Source organism: Tamandua tetradactyla, chromosome 1 (assembly GCF_023851605.1).
Source record: "Tamandua tetradactyla isolate mTamTet1 chromosome 1, mTamTet1.pri, whole genome shotgun sequence".
In the NCBI taxonomy this organism is placed as follows: domain Eukaryota; kingdom Metazoa; phylum Chordata; class Mammalia; order Pilosa; family Myrmecophagidae; genus Tamandua; species Tamandua tetradactyla.
This window is the reverse complement of record NC_135327.1, coordinates 105,108,307-105,122,755: the sequence shown is the minus strand read 5'-3', so window position 1 is coordinate 105,122,755 and position 14,449 is coordinate 105,108,307. Positions and strand designations below refer to the sequence as shown.

Genomic DNA, 14,449 nt, shown 5'->3' with positions numbered 1-14,449 from the left:
ATTTGTTCTATTTAAGAAAAATTATTTTGGTTTTCCCACTTTGCACTTTCAAACACCTTTTTTCAATCTTCCAAAACCATGGATCTTTTTAATAAAAATCAGTCTAGACTGGCATAAATGGAAGGATATAAACATTTTCATGGGTATTCCTAAAATAATTACCAAAATAAAGAGATCTGTGGAGTCTTAGTTTCATCGGATTGTTAGAGGTAATCAAAAAGTTTGTTGTTGAAAATAGAAAAATAGATGAGATTCCATTCAAATTGCATGCATTTTTAAGCCAAAAGAATATTTTCAACATAGTAGACAATAGTTATTTTTGAAAATAAAATAATGAACTTCATTAATATCACCATCAATAATCATCCATTATCATATAGTTCTTCCATTTAATAGCAAATGCATAGCATCTATTATATTATAACATTACACAGCTCCATAATAATTGCCCATCATTCATTCATTGAACAATTACCACACAGACACAATTCTAGAAATGTTTATCTTTAAGTGGAAGGAATCCATTTGGTGATGTATATATCTTTTCAACCTTCCCCATCATTTATTTATTTTTGAACTGATTCCAAAAATGGAGGATTATTCCTGCAAGATGCAGCATTTCTAAAAGTTGTGAGAAAGTATAAAATCCATACTTGTAAATTCTGGGATGGCAAACACAACAAATGAACTCTTTGCTACAGACCGATTTATGGATCATGTATATTCTGAAATATGTGGCATAGAGAGATATATTTTCCCTACAAGTAATAAGATGTCATTATTAACGTACTAGCCGCACTGAAATAAAAACCTAATCCATTACATGCCAAATTTCAAGTTGCAGACCACATTTCTACAATGTTGCTCTAAAGTTAAATGGAAATTTAAACTGTTCCTGTGGGAAAATAGTTGGTGTGACTTTTTAGTTTTCTCCCTCATTTTGATGAAGTGTACCAACCAGTAGCTTCCTTTGAAACTATTTGTGGGAAATACTATTTTTACAAGACTTTTTAGTATCTGAAGCTCACTGTGTTCCGCTCTCCTGTGTGGTGGGTGGTGTGAATGGATGTGGGAGTACAGTTAAAAAAGGAAATTTCCAGTAGATGTTGTTGGGTCTCCTAAATGAATCCTCTAGTTTCCTCATTTATTTTAGCCTATTTCCCACATTTCTGCTTGTTTGTTTGTTTTTTGTTCTACCCTCCAAGAAAACTCATCAACTTTGTCGTCTAAATCATATATAGAACCTTTTGCTTAATGTTTTCTGTTTCTTTTTTTCTCTTGATAGCACTGTCTTCTCACTTCAGAAGGACCATCTCCTTGAGGATAACTCCAGTTTCTGAAACTATACTCTCCTCCCTGTATTTTGTCTTTATTTTCTGAGTTCACTTTATTTTTGTTTGTTTCTATGTTAGTTTTGTTGTCTTTTATGCTTCAAAATGCCCGGCACTATCCATGCACGTGTGCGAGAGGGCACCGAAAAGGTGAATGGGGGTTGTGCGCCTGAGTGGGGCCTTTTGACTGGCGAGTTCACTGTGGGGAGATTGGAAGGAAACCCGTTTGTGTGAACTACTCCCAACCATCAGTCTCTCTAAATATTTTCTTCCTCTCTGTAGGCATGTGCAGCTTTTCCCCTCCGTATGTGACTTCCCACATTCTAAAATGGGTTAGCGATCTTGTCTTCTGTTGTCTCCTCTCCAGTCTCTTTGTCAGTGCAGACAGAAGCGTTAGGGACCATACAGACTGAGCTGTGCCTTGAAGGATAAGTAATGGCTGGACAAGTGTAGATTGAGAATAGAAGGTGTGGAGGGGAACAGGACCTTCTAAAAACAGATGGAAAGGAGTTGGAAAATGAGTTTTTGTGGTCCATGTTACTGGATGGGGAATATTGTTCAATTGTCTGTCAATGTCCATTAGAGTGATGTTTGTTCTCTAAGGAAGTACATAGGAGTAATCAAATTAAATAGATATAATATCTTGATGAAACACTGCTTTTTCTTAGCGGGAACTTATGTCAGGATCTTATATCCCAACAATATACATCACATAACTGTTTTGCTCACATGAAAAATAGTGGATTAATTGTAAACAACAGTTCTATGAAAATTCTGGGTTAGTATCATTGGGAAAGGGAAAAATTGAAGATATTTCTCATGATAAGGCAGCTGTATTAGCAGTTTTCAAGTTTATTTTAAAAAAAGATGATGAAATTGTGCATAGTAAACAAAATAGGTTTTCATTTAGATCCACTGATGAGGACAGTTTAGATTTATGTGGCTTTCTAATTGTTGGAAAGAGTACCATGGAAGCCATTTACATGTACATTTATGAGCTTGAAGGATTTAATTTTGATTACAGTAGTGGAGTTATTAAAACAATAATTCATTGTTTATATTTAAAGGTAGGTTTCTAATAAATGCTTTATTAAAGAATTATGGTATAAACTTTAATATTTCATATTTCATAATCACCATCAAATATTAGAACTGCAACAAAAATAATAGGAAAAGCAACTGACCCTGCATTTTCAGACAATATACACATAAATTCATATGAGTAGAAATCAGTGTGAGCGCCTTTTCCTCTTTGATTTCATTTTATAATTTTGACATCTTTATGATATGCAATTAAATTTTAATCATGAAATTTACATATGAGCATTGTAGAAAATCTAGGATATACAAAAATATTAAAAAAGCCACAATTATCTCACTAATCAAAATCAAGAATAACTATTTTAATAATTGGTTTATTTCTAACAGAAGCACATACTTGCATTGGAGATCATACTTTTAAATTTTGGTATAGTGTGCAATTTCCCCATTTCATTGGTCTTTGAAAATGTGAATTTTAAAATGATGAGATACTAGTTAAGTGTTGAAATATCTCAATGGGGCCAGCAGGGGGTGCTGCCACGGGATGAAGCTGCCACATTCTTGATTGTCTGACCTTGGACTTACTTAACATTATAGTCTGGATTCTATTAAGGGAATTTCGTGTTTTTCCTTTGCAAGAGTCACCCCCTACCATGACAAATATTTTTAAATGTTTTTTGAAAAAGGTTGGGAAAGCAAACTTTTTCCCAAAAGAAATTTATAGTTCAAATTTACACCAAGTTCTCACTAACTGGAGCAAGCCAGGTTTTCACTAAAGCTCTGACTTTCCTCTGTAAAACATTAGTCACTCCCTTGGAAGAAGCAGTTTTTCTTTCTTCTTCTTTTTTTTTAATAGGCAATGGGATAAAACAGCCACAGATGTGCATGTAATAGTGTAATAGGATGGGCTTCAAATGTACCTGCAAAACTTTTTTTTTTTTAATTTAAATTAAGAGCAAAAAGGATGAACGATAGAGGCCTGAATTGGAATGCTCAAATAACAGTGATTTAATATTAAAGAAATGATAGATTTTTTATCTGTTCAATTAGTGTTCTCTTTTCTGTTTTTCTTTTTTCTCCGGAAGATCTTGAGGTTGTGCCAAGTTGTTTCCAGTGAATTATTTTTAAAGGTATTCACCATCCCCATGTGTAACTGGTTGCCTTCTTACTGTGCAGGACTGTAGTAATGCCTGTGGCCAAAGAGTTTGATCCAGACATGGTCCTAGTTTCCGCTGGTTTTGACGCATTAGAAGGCCACGCCCCTCCTCTGGGGGGGTACAAAGTGACAGCCAAATGTAAGTACACCATTTTGGACTTTATGAAATGTTGTGATATCATAACATCTTTTAGTTCTTTAAGATAGACAACACCTTTTACATGCCTCTAGTAAACTTTGGTGAGACATTTAAAAAATATTCAGATGGTGTTTATTTCTCTGACAGATGTAGAAACTGGCTTTTAAAAAAAAGTTAATTTTTTTCCCTTGATGAACTTCCTTCAGAACTTTTTGCTTTTCAGAAGTCCTGTTTGCCATTTAATGACAGAAATTATAAGCTTCTGCTTAAAATATGCTCAATAACTTGAGATTTCATGAGTCTAGAAAACCTACTAGGCTTTTCTGCAAAAAGGATGGAAGTCACTTATATTTCATTTCTCATGAAGTATAAATTGTTACTTCCAATAATGTTATGCTCTTCTAGGTTTGAATACATATACATACATCCCCCTCGCTCAGGAGCACTTGGTATGTTTGCAGGTAGTTCTCAGGATCGCCACTCATTTTCTGCTGCTGTTGCAAAGATTAACCTTTTGGCTGTGTTCCTTAGCAACTAAACACCAAATGGAGAAATGAATTTTGCATTATATCGCATTTGGATAACATGACCTGATGAAATCTGGCTAGAAAGAAACTTTCTTTAAGAATAACGTCCTTGCTCTCTGAGTGTAAAATAAAGTGTACATGTAGTCTACACATATAAAAATGTGTGCTGGTATTCTGGATATCCATAAAAAGAGAAAAAAAAAAAAGGAAAATTACTAAAAGAAAAAGATTAAGGATTGTGTGTTTTAGGGGGAAGTTGATTAAAACGAACAAAGAAAAACATCCCAGATCGTTTTAACTGGGAGAGATGAGTTTGGCGCAAGTGCGTTTTATTAATTTGAAGAGAACCGAAGAAACAGCATCATGCCAACCTTTGTTTTGAGTTGGCTTCTCATGTGAAAGACTTCTCTGCGCTCTAATTGTTTCAGCAACATTGTTAGGTAGTAGCTATTTTAACATCTATTATTTATCTGGTATTTCTGGTGTCTTATTGTCTATTGAAAACGTATTAAAGCAGGCAAGTCCACAAAAGATAAACAAAACATAAAATTTCACAATTTTAGTAAAATTCAGGAGAGCGGTATTTGTTCATATCAAATGATTTCATGTACCTTTTTTGTTTTGTCATGGAACACCACTCATATGGAAATCAGTCTCTCTACTGCAGATAAATGTCATTTGGATCGACTGGTGAATAGTTTAGTTTGAAGAAAAAAAAAATTACACAACAAATTAAGATAGGCCCAAACAGTACAAAATACGTGGAGAGCAAAGATAAAAATCTGGAAAAGATGCTTCGTACCATAATATCTGAAAACCTTCCGCAGAAGGAAGGAATGTCTATCTTTGGGTCTTTCTCTTTCCCAAGGTGGCAGGTTGTAGAAATTTCACTTCTCAAAACTAGTTGGAGGGAACTAATCTTTTTATTTGCTTGTTTGTTTGGTGTTTTGTCAAATTCAAATCTCAAATGTCACCTTGGAAAGTAGAATGGAAAGTAGTAGTATGGTTTCTTTTGATTATAGATATGAAAAACAGGTTTTTACCTCTTGTTAGCTAAACTCAGTACAAGGAGACCTTCAATATATGTTCCTTTTTTTCCATTTGGTGCAAGCTGTTCATTGCTTTCTGTCACAGGATGAGTTTTTCTATAATCTCTATAACACCTCATCGTCTCTTCGTCTGTTTCTTCCCTTTGATGTCTTTTCTTCACAAGAGACCATGTACTTTCTCTCAAAGGTGCCTTATTTCCTATGAAAAACCAACAGATATAAGTGATAAGTGATTTAATAATTGACCCTTTGTTAATAGTTGCATTTAATAAGGGAAGGATATACAATGAGGAGAGAGGGTTTTAAACCCAAATAACCATATAGAGGTTATCTAAAACAGTTCACATAGTTTATAAATGAAGAAACTCACAATTTATTTTAACAATCGGAGATAACTGCAGTTAAAACTGAGTGTTGTCCTGAACTTGTAGTGAGATGATGTTGCATTAGGGTTTTACTAGAAAAAAATGCTTTGTAAAGTTAACTCGAATACACAGAGGCCATGTTGGTGTGCCAGACCTGTATCTCCACAAACACACTCAGTGATAGATACTGAATAATCCGGTGGCTTTAAATAGAAATGGAGGAGCATCGCTACCAGACAACTGTTCAACTACGTCACCCCATGTAGGCATTTGCTTGCCAGCTGTATTTTCTAGAGATGCTGCCACACTAACTGGGTAAAAGCTAGGATTTCTGGGCCCCTCTGCAGTTATTTCCCAAATGGCTCACTGCTGGGTCTCTGTTTTCTTTCTGACCACCTGGCAGATGCATTTACACTGCCTGAAGGTTCTGGGCAGGTAATTAAGATTGGGCTCTCCCTGTCCTCTGTCTGGGGGAGTCCTGGGATGGGATTGGAGATGGGCTAAAACTCAAAGCTAAGTGTAAGTAGGAAATATCAAAACAAATTCCTCTCCTAATGTTTCTTAATTCCAGCAAAGCCTTCTCCTACCTCAGGTAGAACATTTGAGGATTTTAGGTAGTGATCTTGAGGATATTATCACATCAGATACTTTTAAAACTTTTTCTTAGCACATTGAATCAAACGATTGTTCTTAATAATTTTATTTGCTCTCTCTCTGAAAGGAAAAAAGAAATGACATCAAAACAACTAGCATTTTTTGTTTGTTTTTGAACATTAAAAAAAAATTGGTTGGCAATATAACAAAAGTCTTGGCCCAAATATAGAGGTGATTTAAAATTAAAAGTTAATTCTTGATTAGTGCTATTTTTCTTCTTTCTTCTCCCCTCTTCTCTTCCCCTTTCTTTATATATTAAGTTTTCTGTGCTGTGAAGCTGCAACAAAAATGTTCAGATTGGTTTGTGCTGAAATTTTAAATATATTATCTGAATTGCTTATTTAGAACCTATGCTGTTCTTTCAAATAATTACCACATTTAAGACCAAAACTGAAAGGAATAAGTAGCCTTGTATACTGCCTTAAAAATTCCATCAGACTTTACCTTGAAGTTATAAGTTTATCCCTCAAAATACTGTGATTCAGATCTAATTGTCTTTAGGTTGTAGTTTAAGAAAGTTGTCATGGGAGCTGGGTGGTTTGTTCAGCCAATAAAATTCATTCATCATATTGCAACACCCTGTGGCTTCACAGTTTGTCAATATTTTAAAAAATCGTTAGTTTAGATTTATCTACAAAACATATATATATATGTTTATATTTTTCTTCCTTTGGTTTCAGTCGATTCACATATGCAAATTGTTTTAATCACCCAAGTAAAAATTTTCCTTTCTTTGGAGCAGTGCAAAAGTTGATGTGCAATGATAACCATGTCTGATTTTTCTTTTGCATGGGCAGGCACCGGAAATCAAACATGTCTGATTTTAAAAAGTATGTTTCATTCACAAACATGGGGCAGTTTTACAGTTCTTGAGAGAGAAACTATTTCTGTAAGCAAATGCACAGGTGTTATTTTGATAAATAAATACTGGCTGGTAGTTGTAAAAAATGAAGTAGTATATATTGAAGTATGCATTTTTTTCTTGTTAGAGTCCTTTCCTCTGTTTTGGTGATCCTCTCATTCCTTTTTTTTTTTCTTTCAACGCATGTCTGTGCTACAGAGTGAGCACTGTTGTGACCAGATATCTGTACAAATTCATAATTAGGTAGAACTTGCGCTTGGGAAAGTACAGAATCCTTTGATTTGTTAATCCTCCATGAATAAGTCTCTATGAATTTGAGTGCAAAGCCACTCAAGAAATAAGCCCCAAGAAGCAAACTTTATAAAACATATGAGGCTATGTTTGTCTGCTTCATCTGCTAATAATGGAAGTGCATGCTTTATCCTGTGCATGGCCAAGGCTGTGCAACTCAAAATGTCCTCTGCCTACACATTTTATTTGTCCACACAGGGTTAAAGACATGTAGAGCCAGAACTAAGTAAATTGTCGTGCATTTCACTTCCTTTTTTTTTCTTATCTTCTAACTGGTATATCTACTTTCTAAAACATCCCTGGTTTTCCTGATCAATAATTATTCTCCCTATTACCAAACTTGATAGGAATATGATGGCACCTACTTATGTATTTTATTTATTACCTGATTATATATATCCTTTTAGACTGTATTCCAGTCCATATGCCAGCTCTGCTTGGCTATTGCATCTTTTCTATTTAGCTATAATCGCAGAATTGGTGGTTTGTCTTATAATAGCTTTCTAGTCCACAGTGAACAGATGCAGAGAAAACTGTTTGGAAGATAGCTTTGAAGAGGTCAGCCTTCATGAAGGGTCAACCTTAAACTTCTTTAGTTCTTTTATATTAGGGCGGAGACTGGAGGAATAACATGAAGGATCGTTCAAAGTATCCTTCATCCTGTTACCACCAGAATAACTTCTTTTATACATCCCTGTACTGTGTCCTCAGAAGCTGGCCTATTGCCTGACACGTAGTCTAAATAGGTTTTTTTTTTTTTAATTAGAAGAGCTAAAATGAATCTATAATCTTTTAAGTAAATCAGATGATTTTTTTCCAGTTTATTTTATATGTCTTAACTTAGGATTTCATGATTTTTTTTCCTTCATGGCTATCCTCCAATCACCAATACTCCTTTCTCCACATATTCATACCTCCTCTAATATTTTAATTAATACAATCTTGATGATCTGAAAGTAGTTTCTGACAATTGTTTACTATTTCCCTTTAATAAAATAGTATTAGGGTGGTGTGACGATGTCTCAGTGGCAGAGTTCTCGCCTGCCATGCCAGAGACCTGGGTTTGATTCCCAGTGCCTGCCCATGCAAAAAAAAAAATATATATATATATATATATATATACATATATATATATATATATATATATATATATATATATATATACACATATGGTATTTAAAAGATTGTAAGTATTAAATGGGGAAGTCATGCTTTTCTGGTAACATTGGGCCTTGGGCAAAAGAACTGAATCCCAGCTGGAAAAGCCTACTAGCGTCTAGATGGACAGATAAACTCCATTTGTCTGGGCTCAGGAAAGGTGGGCAGTGAGAGATAATTGACTCCTCTAAATAATACATTTGAAATAATATGAAGAATTAAAGGACTAAAGGAAATGGTAGAAGAGCTTGTTTTGGTGTCTGAGAATCTATGTTCAAGTCTCAACATTATCCCTTACTAATTTTGTGATCAAGTTAATGTCTTTATCGGAAAAAATGGGATGGGGAAGGTGGAGCTAAGAATTATACCTACAAATTGAAGGAATAAATTACATAAGGGACAGTGACTGCATTTCTAAATGATTAAGCATTGTGAGTGAGGTGGTAGTTCTGAATATTATTGTTGATATTATTTCAACACATTTAAAAGTTCAATAAAAGTCAACATTTAGATGTTATATTGCAAAGAAGGTATACAAAGCAAACATGAGAATTTGTTTGAAGATATTTTAGATTCTTGTTTGAATAGAAGTGGAAGGAGGAATCCAAGCAAGCTATGCAGGCTTCTAGGTAAATGCTAAGGGTATGTCCATTCGATTGAAAGTCAGATTGGGGTGAGTAGATGTATTCCTACTTTGTAATGTATTGCAGGAGCAGGTAGAGCAAATGGCAATGTTTTAAAGGAAAATATAGCAATATTATTTTGTGGCAAGGATACCTCAGAGCTTGGCTGTATAACAGCTGCATAGTTCGTTTTGGTATATTGCAGTGTGCTTGGCTCTTGCTGTTACTGGTGTAGTGATGCAAAACAAATTATCCAGTGATCCCCTTTTTCGTTTTTAGCAATTGAACTCTCTGAAACATAGTGAACAATTAGAAAATAAACATGAGACTCTCTGAAATGCCAACATAGATGTAGAAAGCCCATTTAGAAATGAATAGAGCCTCCCTCTCGTCCTCACTAGGATTCAGTTTAATTCTTTACACAAATATACTATACTGGATTGGCTGTCTTAATTTCCAGGCCCACAGCATATTGAAGAAGTGGTTTGAAAGCAGAGGTCAATGAGTGCATGGTGCATATATTTCTGGTTGAGGTATTCTTAAACTTGGCTCCACAGACTCACAAGAATCCATTGAGAGAATTCACAGGACCCGTGAACTTGATGGGGAAAAAGATTGTATAATTACCCATTATTAGCTACATGAACCTAGGAATGTGTTTTCTTCCATTATAAATGTAGGCAGCAAACATAGCAATATTAGTACAACTGGTGACAGTTATTTTCATATCACTTTACCATTGTATATATTTCTCCAATGGTCAGTTATGTTCATCACTACATTGGAGCCTGCCCAGGAAAAACAACCGGTGACCTGCAGTGAGCCTGCCTAGGGGCTGCAGGCCATCCATGCGGGTGGGGTTGGCCTAAACAGACCAGGTGAGGCAGCTGGGAGTTGGCACTGCTCGGAGGCAGGCATGGCAGCTTATTACGGCGGCCAGGAGTGGGGGAAGGTAGAACTGGTTCACACACACGCATATGTATGTATAGAATACATACACACACATATATATGTATAGACACACATATAGGTATACACACACACATATATGTATAGAAAACTTTTAGACAAATGTAGCCTATTTCTATTTGCTTCTCACATTATACCTGACATAAACTTTGTACTTACTATGTGATGTATTGTTCATCTCTAAAACAAATACTAAAAAAATTTTTTTTAATTTAAAGTACATAAAATAATAGTACATCTCATAATCAATGACATCTTAAAATCAATGAAATCTTTAATCCTTGATATGTTGTTTTAAAAGTTACAGCCAAAGGGCGTACTAAAATTGTAGCTTAGATTTCCATTTTATATTTCTTCTTTAGACTGCCACTGATTGACTATAATTCCAAGAAGGTAAAAATTTTAAAGAAAGCAATACCAAACAGAAACATTATAAGAAAGAAATTCTGAATAGTAGATCCTTCTTATGTGACTCTGCTTTTAGCTCAGAAAAAAAAATGCTCTTCATTGGCCTGAAATCTCTGTGACCATAAGCCCTGACCCCACTCCCGACCTTTTTTTTTATAATTCTCTTTAAAATATTGGTTTCTAATTCATTTTACAAAGCTAATCAATTAAAAATCCAGCTAATCAAATCTCATAGGTCTGTGCCAGTAAATGCAGCTTTGAAAATATTATCTTGTAAAAATATGGGCCATGGCTGTGTAGCTGAGAATAGGCCACTAGTGTGGGTTTGGCTTATGAGGTAATCAAGGAAATTGTGGGTACCTGACTGTGTTCTGTTCCCCTGTGGGAAGTTCTCACACTACTTCCATGGACTGGAGAGTCACTGTGCCTTGAAACAGTGGTTTCCATACTAGCAGGCATCAGAATCACTTATAGGGCTTGTTAAGATTGCTGGGCCCCATTCTAGAGTTTCTCATTCAGTAGTTCTGGGGTGGAGCCTGAAATTTTAATTTCCAACAAGTTCCCAAGTTATACTGATACTCTGCTCCAGGGACCATACTTTGAGAACCACTGGTTTAGACATACAAAGAAAGAGCGTAGGTTTTGCAGTTGGTAGATCTGTGTGTGTGTTTAGATCTAGTTAGCTACCAACTCAGTCTACTGTGTCTTAATATTCTTGTCTCTTAAACAGAAATGACACAGGTTAGACCTTGGCTAAATAATAGGACTATTGCGATAGCCAGATGAGGTAATGGATTTGAAGCAATGCTTGGAAAAAATATACACTCTACGTATGATAAGGTATCGAAGTTACTGTACCCATTGCATTTGGAGAGTGTTATTTTTAGGCACATATGCTTGCTGGGTTCAGAATTCATATGAATTCTACGAAATACTTTTGCAGTCAAGCTAAACTAAATAGTAAAATATTTTAAAGCATCTGAAATATTTAGTTATTTTTGCATTTTGATTTGTTTTGTGTTTTTGTTTTTATTTTAATAGGGAGATGGCTAGGTTTTCATATCTCTCTTCTTCTCCCTGGCCTCTTTTGAATAGAACCACCAGACCTTTCCCAAGTGACCCTGATTCTAAAGGCCACAGATTCATTGCCAGGAATTGTGGCAGTTATCTTATCACCAGCTCTTAAGATTCCTGAGAGTGATAAGTATTTAGCCTCCTCTGCTCAATATTTCCCCCAGGTAGTTTTTGATCATGAATCACTTCCAGGAACTACCCCTGTTCTCTTGGCCCAAGTAACCTAATTACCCAGTAAAGTGCCATAAACTACAAACTCTTGTTAGAAAATTCTCTGCGGACCTCAGAATTTGATGCATTTTCAATCAAATAATATGAAAAGTGCCAAGAAAGAGATACGTAATTTTCTTACAAGTTGCTTTTTAAATGTAATACTGCTTTTAGAGAAATTTCCTTAGTCCATGTCCCACCTCAATTTAGGATTATAAACATGCAGTGTGTAAATCTCTGCTTTGATTACTGCACGTTTTTCTAATGTTCAGTCTTTTCAGCCATGGCATGTGTAATCTTGCATAACGATATAGTCTATAGGTGAAGTATTTATTCCCTGATCCTTTGTTCTTCTTTCTGACCTGGTAAAATTTTTGTCTAAAATGGAGGCAGAAATTTCAGAAACTATCTTACCAAAGCAGTCAGGTTACCCCTTTGCTTAATATTCTCCTCCTGCAGCTAGAATTAATATTGTCTATGTCCACGCCCCTTTCCACCTAACCCTGTCCCCCTCTGCCCTCCCCGTGGTTCACTGGCCCCCAGCCTCACCAGTCTTCTCCATTGCTTCAGCAGACCAGATGCAGGTCAGAGTCTTTGAACAGGATGTTCTTTCAGTTGGAGCCCCTTCTCCTTCAGTGTTATCTGGCCACCTATTCGGCTCAGATGTCACCCCCTGAAAGAAGGCTTCTGCCAACCGTGGTGAACCCTACCCTGCCCCGAGTCTTTCTCCATTGCTTTTCTCTATCCCTCTTTGCTAAGATTATTTTGAGATTACTGTGTGTTGTTATCACCCTGTATTTCCAGGGGCTAAAATACCACCTCATTCATTGTTGAGGCTGAAAAGATATTTATTGGCTGACTGATAATTCTCTTCAAAAAAATTAATTGGCTTAACTTAAAATGTGTTCAATTTCTAAAATGTCAATCTTCTGTTTCTTTAACTTGAAAATTTTGGTGTCTGGGTATATATTCAAAGTATTTTCATAAGCATACATGGCTTACCAGTTTCGTTACAATGAAAAGAACAGAACAACCACCAACCTGCCGGGCAGTATTAAATTGTGGTTCGAAAAGGCTCTGGAGCATAACTTTCTTAGACGATCATTTGGCTCTGTTGCTTTTCTTGCTGTGTAGCCTTGGAGAACTCACTTTACCTTAGTGTACCTCGATTTCCTCATCTGTAAGTGGGACTGCCTATTTCATAGGTTTGTGGAGATTCAACAAGATAGCTCATTTAAAACCACTCAACGGTAAGACTGACATTTAGTAAGCAGTTAACAAATGTTAGCCAATATTAGATAGTTTTAAAATTTTCATGTGACTCAAATGTGCTCATTATTATAACAAGTCTAATGCACACATAGAATATTACTCTTGTACACTGGAGTTGAACAGTTCTGGCTCTGTGACTTGGTAACAATATAGACTGTCTGGTTTTTAAATGCTTCAAACTCAGAGATTTACTGTAGTAAAGAGCAACTTTAACAAAAGTGTGCAATGTTTGAATTCATTAGAGTTCAGGACTCACATTGATAGAATAACTCTCTCAGATGTCTTTGTAATGGGATGTCTGTCCATTTAGCCACACTCATATGGCTCAATGATGTTTGGGACATAGAGAAAATTTCTTCAGTGAGCAGGCATTTTCATAAGTATCTACAGGATTTTCATACCCAGAAAAAAGACTATGATGCCTGAGATAAAAACAAGGAATAAAACTGAGGAGTCATTTCCATTGGTGATTGGCATCATACCACACCCATTGTGGTTGATTACCTTTTCAAATAAAGCCATAAAGAAATTTACTACAGTATAACTTGAAAAATGTTTATTTTTGAACAATTTATCTCAATAGCACCATGATTTAGAATTTAAATGAAGACAAAATAAAGAAAAGAATAGGTGGAGTTAGTATTGAACAGACAGAAGTAAACCCAGAGAGATCAGAACATTAGACCTAGGTAGTACACTCAGGATTTAATTTATTTGGCTGGCCCTCACTCAGCTCTAACAGTGCATGCTATTTTGGTGAGGTGAGTCTGTCTGATCTGGGTTTTATAACACATGTTTTTGCACTATATAAAATCCAGTCATTTCATTTAGAATTGCTTATCTCAAGTTCAAAATGAGTTGCCAGCTCTATTCATTTATTTCCACTTTTCTGGATCTACTATAAACAGTTTGCTCAGATGTAGTTATTTCTGGTAAAAAATTTCCCTCCATAGCAATGTCTTTATATTCAATATTTCCTTCCTGTTTTAAGGTAATGATCTAAATAAGGCACACGTAATAGCCCCTCAAATCACTTTAGTGTCCTAATAGCCAGAATAGGGAACATTTATTAAATGTAGCTAATTTCAGTAACTGACAGACACATTAAATGCCTAAAAAAAAAAAAAAACCAAAAGGGTGTCAGGCTTCTTGGGATGGTTCCAGGAAGGTCATCTACTCTAAGAATGCATTTTATTAAGGATTGTAATGGTATTGGAACTTTTCCTGTTGTTTTACTCAATAATCTCCAGGGGACTATTTGGCACTAAGGTGCAAAATGAGATCAGCAATTAGGAAAAGACACCAAAGCAGGCACTTTAA

At 35.5% G+C, this 14,449-nt stretch overlaps 1 protein-coding gene across 10 annotated transcripts in view; it reads left to right on the top strand.

Moving 5' to 3' along the window:
* HDAC9 (histone deacetylase 9) overlaps positions 1–14,449 on the top strand; it is a 970,134-nt gene that overhangs the window by 846,285 nt on the left and 109,400 nt on the right. For all 10 annotated transcript variants that reach the window (XM_077122309.1, XM_077122321.1, XM_077122307.1 and 7 more), the window contains one exon: positions 3,549–3,667. In XM_077122309.1, coding sequence (XP_076978424.1) covers positions 3,549–3,667 — 119 coding nt within the window. The remainder of the gene's footprint in view (positions 1–3,548; positions 3,668–14,449) is intronic.